The sequence below is a fragment of the Nanorana parkeri genome, unplaced genomic scaffold (genome assembly GCF_000935625.1).
Source record: "Nanorana parkeri isolate BGI_ZX_2015 unplaced genomic scaffold, ASM93562v1 scaffold1332, whole genome shotgun sequence".
Classification (NCBI taxonomy): domain Eukaryota; kingdom Metazoa; phylum Chordata; class Amphibia; order Anura; family Dicroglossidae; genus Nanorana; species Nanorana parkeri.
This window is the reverse complement of record NW_017307600.1, coordinates 397961-407121: the sequence shown is the minus strand read 5'-3', so window position 1 is coordinate 407121 and position 9161 is coordinate 397961. Positions and strand designations below refer to the sequence as shown.

Genomic DNA, 9161 nt, shown 5'->3' with positions numbered 1-9161 from the left:
CCCCCCCCCCCCCCCCCCCCCTTCCCCAGACTCACAAGTTTTACTGCTGTTGCTTTTGTCTTTCTCTTCTTATCCCAAATCCTCATGACTCACCCCTTTTTACCACAGTAGTGCTTGTCATTCTCTTCTTATCCCTATACCCCCCTGACTCACTGCGTCTTACCCCAATAAGAGGCACTCCTTGTCATTCCCTTTTTATTTCAATGTCCCCCACATACTCCAGTACCCCTTTCCATTCTCCTCTTATCCTATTACTCTAAATCTCCCACTGCAACTTCAGTACCCTTTGTCATTCTCTCCTTATCCCATTTTCCTCCAACTCATCCCCTCTTACCCTGGTACCCCTTGTAATTCTGTTTTTAGTCCTGAACCCCCATACTCATTCAACTCTTGCTCCTGTACCACCAAGGCCCACTCTTCCCTTACCCCAGTAACCTGAGGGTCACAATTTTCTGTCCCTAAAAACCCCCCAAATGTATGTTCTTGTTTCTCCAATCAGGGCTGGATTTCCCACAAGGCCACCGAGGCCTGCCCTTGGGACGGCAGGGAGTAGAGGGGTGGCACAGCCTTCGGGTAAGCAGGGCTAAATGTAGAGCAGGGAAGCTTGCGCTCGTTTGGTAAGAGTGATCCTGGCAATGCCGGCGAGATCACTTGTAATATGCCTGCATGTCTGTATAAAAAATCAAATTAAAAAAATTATTAAAAAATAATAGGAAATAATAATTAAAATACAAAAAAATGAAAAAGAGGATAAAAAAGTAAAAAAATATTTTAAAATATTTTAAAAATAATAGGAAATCATAATCAAAATAAAAAAGTGATAAAAAAGTTAAAAAAATAATAAAATTAAAAAACATTTAAAAAAAAGTAAAAGATAATAAGATAAATACCAACTTAAAAAGTAAAATAAATAAATAATAAAAAAGTGATAAAAAAAGTTTTAAAAAAAATAAAGAAAAATTTGAAAAAATGAAAACCAATTCTGCCGCTCCTGCCCTCTGGCTGCCATTGTCCGTTGAGGAAGAAGGGGGGGGTTGGCAGGGAGGGGGGCGCATTGAGGAACCTGGCCTTGGGGCAGCAGAGAGAGTAAATCTGACCCTATCTCAAATACTACCACAGTCACCCTCCTCCTGCCACAACCCCCCATCTTTCCTTTTCCTACAGCAATGTCCTCAACATTCTTCTCCTAAGACCTCAATACCTCCAGGACTACCCTCTGCCCCTCAGAGCACCCTTGATCGAACCCCTTGACCTACCTCTGGTGCAGGGTACAGGTGCCCCTCAGGTAATAACGGCACAGGTGCAGTTTGGGGCATGCCTCCTCCTCCTCCTCTTTCCCCTCTGTGTCCTTTTGGAACAGGTGTTGGGTACAGACCCTGAGGGGGCTCTGAGCTAGGACCAGCTGGGAGCACTGGGGGAATCTGAGCGACTCCTCTTGCAGGATCTGTTCGATCTGCTCTGCTGGAAGGTCCAGGAGGTCTCCCAATCGATCCCTCTCCAACCGGCCACCATGCGAGCACAGCAGCCTGGTCAGGAAGGCGGTGACTGCGGGGTCCGACATGATTCCAGGGGCCCCGATACAGACTGACGTCCAGGGCCCTTAATCCAAGCAAGGCTCCTTTGTGTGTGTCTCAGCTTTCCGGAGTGAGGAAAGGAAACAGCAGAGGGCAGATCAGCCACATGACAGCGGAGAATAGAAACTAAAACTGCTCAGCCCAGCAAAACAGGGTCATGGCAACTCATAAAGGACTGACACCAGGGACTGACACACACATCTGTACAGGACTGACACCAGGGACTAACACACAGATCTGTACAGGACTGACACACAGATCTGTACAGGACTGACACCAGGGACTGACACACAGATCTGTACAGGACTGACACACAGATCTGTACAGGACTGACACCAGGGACTGACACACAGATTTGTATAGGACTGACATCAGGGACTGACACACACATCTGTACAGGACTGACACCAGGGACTGACACACAGATCTGTACAGTAGTGACACCAGGGACTGACACACAGATCTGTACAGTAGTGACACCAGGGACTGACACACAGATCTGTGCAGTAGTGACACCAGGGACTGACACACAGATCTGTACAGTAGTGACACCAGGGACTGGCACCCAGATCTGTACAGTAGTGACACCAGGGACTGACACACAGATCTGTACAGGACTGACACACAGATCTGTACAGTAGTGACACCAGGGACTGGCACCCAGATCTGTCCAGGACTGACACACAGATCTGTCCAGGACTGACACCAGGGACTGACACCCAGATCTGTCCAGGACTGACGCACAGATCTGTATAGTACTGACACCAGGGACTGACGCACAGATCTGTACAGGACTGACACCAGGGACTGACACCAGGGACTGACGCACAGAACCAATCACCTGGTATGCAGGGTGTGAACAGAACTGCACAACAGCGGCACTGGTGACTCAGACGAATGGCCTGCAGATATACGGCATTTATCTCTCATGTGTCATTCCCAAACACTGCGCTGGACACGTATACATATTTTTAAATCATTTAAAAAAAATTAGTTTTCAGTGAGGGAAATTCAAATCAACATTCACAGCAGGTTAATCTTCCTGGTGCATGTGTTTTGAAAACATGATTCATTCACCACTAGTGAATGTTTGGTGAAAGCCACATTCACTGCGTTATAAATATTTCATCATGAAAAGTAAGGTAATCCCTTTAGATTAGTGACACGAGAGGACACCGAGGAGGTGAGTTGTGGAGTGGAAAGATAAATTTGAGTGTCATCCGGATAGAGATTTTATTGGAAGCCATGTGAGGTTATTAGTTGACCAAGGGAGGAGGTGTAGATAGAGAATAGAAGGGGTCCAAGGACTGAGCCTTGGGCTCATGTAATGAGCTCTGTGTTTAATGTTAGTAAATGTGACGTTATCCACTCGGGGACTAGAAACATGCGTGTGTCATACACTCTGGGGGGGAGTATGTTTGGGGGAGTCCACGATGGAGAAGGATCGGGGTGTTCTGGTAGATCATAGATTCAGTAATAGTAGGGATGCACCAATACTAGTATCGGTATTGGTGCCGATGCCGAGTACTTGGAAGAGCACTCGTACTCACCCAAACGCCTAGCCCGATACTTCCTGTATCAGGAAGCCGGGCAGCACACTATTACACGCTGTCCGGCTTCCTGATTGGCCGGGAAGCCATCTCCATGCTCCCTCGTCACCTCATGATCACCTCATGGCCACTCAGGAAGCCGGGCAGCGTGTAATGATGCGCTGCCCGTCTTCCTGATTGGTCGGGAAGCTGGCCAATCAGGAAGCTGGGCACCGTGTAATGACGCAGCGCCCGGCTTTCTGATTGGCCGGGAAGCCGGCTTCATGCTCCCTCGTCACCTCATGACGAGAGAGCATGGAGCCGGCTTTCCGGCCAATCAGGAAGCCGGGCGCTGCGTCATTACACGGCGCCCGGCTTCCATGATTGGCCAGTAAGCCTGGGGACGGCTTCCTTGTTAATTGGGAAGCCAGGTGGCAGCGAGTTTTTACACGCCGCCTGGCTTCCTGAATGGGACTTCCGGTACTCGATATTCGGTATCGGCGAGTACCGAAAAAATTATATCGGTACTCGTACTCTGTAGCGAAATACCGGTATCGGTGCATCCCTAAGTAATAGCATGCAATGTCAAGCTCCAGTTTCTAAAGCAAGCAAAATACTTTCTTGTATTATAAGGACGCAATGGACGAGGGGGCTCTCTGCGTCTGGAGGAAAGTACGTTTAACCTTTGCCTATGGAAAGGCTTCCTCACGGTAAGAGCTGTGGAGATGTGGAATGCGCTTCCTCACGATGTAGTTCCAGCTCTGGATACATTTACAAATGCACAGAATATTACTAGATATTAACATTTTCTATGTAAACACCAGAGATCATTGATCCCGGGAATATCTCATTGCCTTATGGAATTCGGGAAGGGATCTTTTTTCCCTGTTGGAGCAAATTGAACCGTGCTTTATAGATGTTTTTTTTAATTTGCCTTCCTCTGTCGGCCATTGGCTTCTGTTTGTTTTTTCTATTCTTTTTTTTTCTCTCTATGGGTTGAACTCAATGGACTTATGTAAATATATGTGTACATAGCTACATTATTATGTAACTAGGTAACAAGGAAGCACACTGAAATTGTGTCAGTGCATTCTACAGGCACCTTTAATAAGTACTAGGGATGCACCAATACTGTTTTTATCGGTATTGAGTACAAGTACCGATATTTTTTCTTTTTGGTACTCGCTGATACCGAATACCAATTCCCGGAAGTACGATTAAGGAAGCCGGCCAGCGTGAAATGACTCGCCACCCAGCTTCCTGATTACCAGGGAGGCCGGCTCCACGCTCCCTCGTCACCAGGTGATGAGGAAGCATTAAGCTGGCTGTCGGGCGGGTCATTTCACACCACCTGGCTTTCTGATTGGCCGGGAAGCCGGCTTCATGCTCCCTCGTCACCAGGTGATGAGGCAGCATAGAGCTGCCTTTCTGGCCAATCAGGTAATCACTCGCCGCCCAGCTTCCTGATTGGCCAGGAAGCCGGTTCCATGCTCCCTCGTCACCAGGTGGTGAGGCAGCAAGGAGCCGCCTTTCTGGCCAATCAGGAGGCGCAAAATGACTCCCCGGACAGCTTTCTAATTGGCCGGCTTCCTGACCAATCAGGAAGCCAGGCGGTGAGTCATTACTCGCCCCCCAAATTACTGTGTGGCCGGGAAGCCAGCATCATGCTCCCTGGTGACGAGGAAGCATGGTGTCAGCTTCCTGGCCAATCAGGAAGCCGGGCGGCAGGTAATGACTCCCCGCCCGGGTTCCTGATACCGGAAGTTTCCAGTATCGGGAGCATTTGGGCGAATACTCGCCCAAATACTCGGTATCGGCAACGATATCCAAAACTAGTATAGGAATTGGTGCATCCCTAATAAGTACATTTACAAACTTCTAGATCTATATGGGTACTAGGAGTGGGATAGAACATATGGAAATTCGATAGAGAAATACAGATTTATTTTACATTTTTGACCAGAGGTTTGACAAAGAGACATGAAACCCTTAAAGGAAAACACCAGGCAAATAAAATCTTAAAGGAGAACTATGAGGTGAGTGAAAATCACTCATCCTCATAGTTCGAGCCGACGTGTGACAATGAAACTGTCACACGTCGGCTCAATAGATCAGGAAGTGAGCGAACACATACCGTCGCTCGCTCACTTCTTGATCATCTCCCTGCAGAGAGCCGTGACTGTCACCCACGGCTCCCCGCAGCGATTCCCCCCTCCCCTCCCTGATCCTCCAGCACTGACTGGCGGAACGGACGGGGGAGGGGGAGGGTACAGCTGGCTCGGCCTCTAGATAGGCAGAGCCAGCTGTCACTCACGCAGCTGGGTGGATCTCGACAGTAATAACTGCCGCAGGAGTATATCTTCTTTATTTGGGCCCCTAGACAAAACAAACCTTAACCCTTGCAGTGCCGGGGGTAGCCCGTGAGGGTATACTTTGTTTCAGTCTTGTTTATTTGTTAGATGACAGGTAATCCTCTTAGACAGTTATCACAGGGAAAAGTATGCCAATTGGAATATTTCCCCTCTATTCCTATTCTGGTGATAAATCAGATTTCCCATCACTTTCTGTGTTGGTGACAGCGGTCTCCGGGAACAAATAGAGAGGGTGAAACTCTCCATCAGGGACGCAGACTGCCTGTAAGGCACACATTACAGTATTGGTTTATGTTAACAAATCTGAGGGTTTAATGTCACTTAAATATCTGATAAAGGAATCCCAGAGCACTATGAGAGAGCAGACACTGTTTTGAGGCTCCATCTACCCACTGTTGCACCTTTATCTGCAGAGCCTTTCCTATTATGAGGCAGACAGATTGTGGCCTCATGTGGCATCTCTTTGGGTCACATTGGGGGGGAAGGAGGCAGCTGGCAGAGCTGCATGACCGCTCTGCTGCACAATATTTGCAGTGTGCCTGCCGCCCCCTTTCTGGTCATAGCGTCCCAGGTTGCAATGAGCTGGGCGGGGAGATGTGTAAGAGCCATACAAATCCCCCCCACCCTCCAGTTCTTGACAACCTGGGACATTTTGACCGGCAGTGATGTAACTGGTTGCCAGGAGCTGGGCAGGACACCTCTCTCCATCCAGCTCTTAGCAACCTGGAGCACTCTGACCCATGTCCCGCCCAGCTCCATGCTCCAGCGTGGAGCTGGGCGGGACGCGGGCAAGAGCTTCCCAGGTTGCTAAGAGCTGTGTGGGGACATGTGTAAGGGCCATACAAATTTCACCGGCCAGCTCTTAGCAACCTGGGGCGCTCCAGGAGTGACATCACTGGTTACCAGGAGCTGGGCGGGATGCCGGTAAGAGCTGGAGCCCACCCAGGTGGTGAGAAGGCTAAGGACACACCTGTTTACGTGTGTTGTGCTGTGGCAGCCCATTCATTGAAATTTGTGGCCTAATGCACCACAACAAACCATGGCGTATGCAGCATTTTTGGCAAATCGTGCTTGCAGCTGTTTCAAAGGGGGTGGAGCTTTAGAATGCGCTGCAAGGCAAATGTGCTGCAAAGGTGCCTCGAGGTGCCATTGAAAATGAATAGTCCGTGGCAGGTAATGACTCCTCGCCCGGGTTCCTGATAACGGAAGTAACGGAATGCTGTGTTCGGGTTTCATGGCAGCTGAAACCCAGACAAAAGATGTCAGGCAGACAGGGGCAACCAAAATTAAGATAGGGGCTTATTGGCCTCGACTGTGGTGGTGCTATTAAGATATAAATAAGCCGCTACTCATTCTCCTTAAAAATTTCTGTGCGTCACTAGAGTGTTCGTGTTTCACTGGAAGAAAAGGTGGCAACCCTAACCGCATCGCACCAGCACGTGTAACAAGCATTACTTTCAATGATGTGAGCATTCTCCAGCATTTCATACCCACAAATTATATATATTAATTCACGTAGTAATTTTTAAAAAAATTTCACAATGAATCCGGAATCCGCTGTTTTTATTTAGTAAATACACTCAGTAATCATCTGATCACGTGTTTTAAAGCGCTGGGGAGGGGGCGGGGTCAGCCCTTCCTGATCATGTGATCTTATAACTTAACAACGTGCCAAAACATTTCCATCCCCAAGAACAACCGCCAATCAGCGAGCAGTGCGGAGAGCAATGTATGATACATGGTATCTTCCCCGATCACGTGAGCGGGGCGGGGGCGCGCATGGCTTGGAGAGTAGAACAGTGAGAACGCAGAACGGGGATAGCAACGAAGTTCAGGGGCGCGCACAGCTGGCAGAGGGCCGGGGGCGCGCACACAGCGAAGTGATGGGAGAGGGCTGGGAGCGCGTTCTCGTGTTGCAGTTTCGGTTTCCTGGTTGAGTCTGGTGCCGGGAGGAGAAGAGGGCGGATGAGGGGCCCTTCCCTGGGTGGTCACAGCTGAGCTTTCCTTCTGGCTCCTACAATCTGGATCGGAGCTCGGGATCTACAGATTAGATCGGTGGAGTTTCAGGGGTTCGACCACAATTTAGGAGAGATTTAGGAAAGCCAGATCTGCAGATCTGATCGGGTGTGTAGAGACTGCGATTTGTCAGATCGGAGATATTTTAGGGTTTGGGAAGAGTTATTTATAGTAACAGATCTGCCAAGCTCATTGGATAGATTGTAGGGATTGTACAGATTGATCCCTACTATCGGGTTAACGATTAGATTGGGGGTCACCCATCTGCCTGGTGGAGTGATATCTCGGCTATCGATTTTAGAATAATTGCTTAGAAAACATTTTCAAATTAAAGATTTGATTGGTGGATTCTCTGGACACCCGGATCTGCGGGGGCCGGACGTAGAGTCACAAGGGTCCAGATCTGCAGATTGATTGGGTGGACCTGACGCGTTAAGAGATTCCAGTACTGAACCACCAATTAGATTGGGACAATTTGATTGCACGTAACCGGCCCAAATTAACTGATCTGTAGTAGAACACAGAACTGGGAAGGCAGATAATTGTAGGTGGGTCCATATCTCACGGGCGGACATCTTTCCAGCACCAGACACCCCGCCCCCTTGGACATGTCTGACCCTGGACCCATTTCCCTGCGCCTATGCAAGGTGCTCTGCTCCAATGGGGGCAGTATGGAGCTGGGGCATTTGGCCCGTGCCCTGCAGCTGAGCTCAAAGAAGTTTTCCAAGCTGATGGATTTGGAGAAAGGTCGGACCCTGGTGGTCAGAAATCAGGATGGCAATGAGATGGTGGTATACACCAGTCAGCTGCGCATGTGTGCCGACCGGAACCAGGAGTGTACGGGCGACTGCGGGAAACTCCACTTGTGCCGCTTTTTCATTCTGGGCGGCTGCAGCAGGTAAAGGGGCTGCGGGTTATTTTATCACATTTCCCCTATTAAAAAAATAAAGGAAATAATGTAGCCAGCTGTTCCTCCCGGGCTGGATACCTTTTCCATCTTCCCTGTCCTTCCCCTCCCCCTCTCTGCCTTCTCCCCTCCCTTTATTCCTCTTCCTCCCCTTCTTGACTTCTTTCTCCCTCCCTTCCCCCTCCTCTTGCTCCGCCTTTTCCCTCACTTCCCTTCCTCTTTTTCCAATTCTCTGTCCCTCCCTTTTATCCAATTTCTTCCCTTCCTTCCCTCTCCTTTTCCCTTCCTCCTCGTCCATCCCCTTCTTTTGTCCTTCCTTCATCCCCTTTCTCCTTTACTTTTCCTATCTTTTCTTCTCTTTCTTTCCCGTCCCTTTTCTTTCCCTTTCTTCTCTTTCTTTCCTTTCTCTTTTCTTTCCCTCTTTCTTTTCTTTGCCTCTTTTTTTGTTTTCTTTCCGTCCCTTTTTTTCCCCTTTCTTTCCCTTTTTCTTTCTTTTCTTCCTTTCATTTTCTTTCCCTTTCTTTCCTCTTTTTTTTCTTTCTCTCCTTTTCATTTCCTTTTTTTCCCTCTTCTTTTCTTTCCTTTTCTTCTCTTCCTATTCTTTGCTTTTTCTTTTCGTTCCCCTTTTCTTTTCTTTCCCCTTTTCTTTTTTCCCCTCTTCTTTTCTTTTCGTTCCCCTCTTCTTTTCGTTCCCCTCTTCTTTTCTTTCCCCCCCCCTCTTTTCTGTCCCCTCTTCTTTTCTTTTCCCCCCCTCTTTTCTTTT

General features: G+C 48.5%; 1 protein-coding gene across 1 annotated transcript in view; it reads left to right on the top strand.

Moving 5' to 3' along the window:
* Window positions 1–8056: 8056 nt before the first annotated feature.
* LOC108797765 (poly [ADP-ribose] polymerase 12-like) overlaps window positions 8057–9161 on the top strand; it is a 20089-nt gene continuing 18984 nt past the window's right edge. The window contains exon 1 of the mRNA XM_018569420.1: window positions 8057–8389. Coding sequence (XP_018424922.1) covers window positions 8100–8389 — 290 coding nt within the window. The 5' untranslated portion in view covers window positions 8057–8099. The remainder of the gene's footprint in view (window positions 8390–9161) is intronic.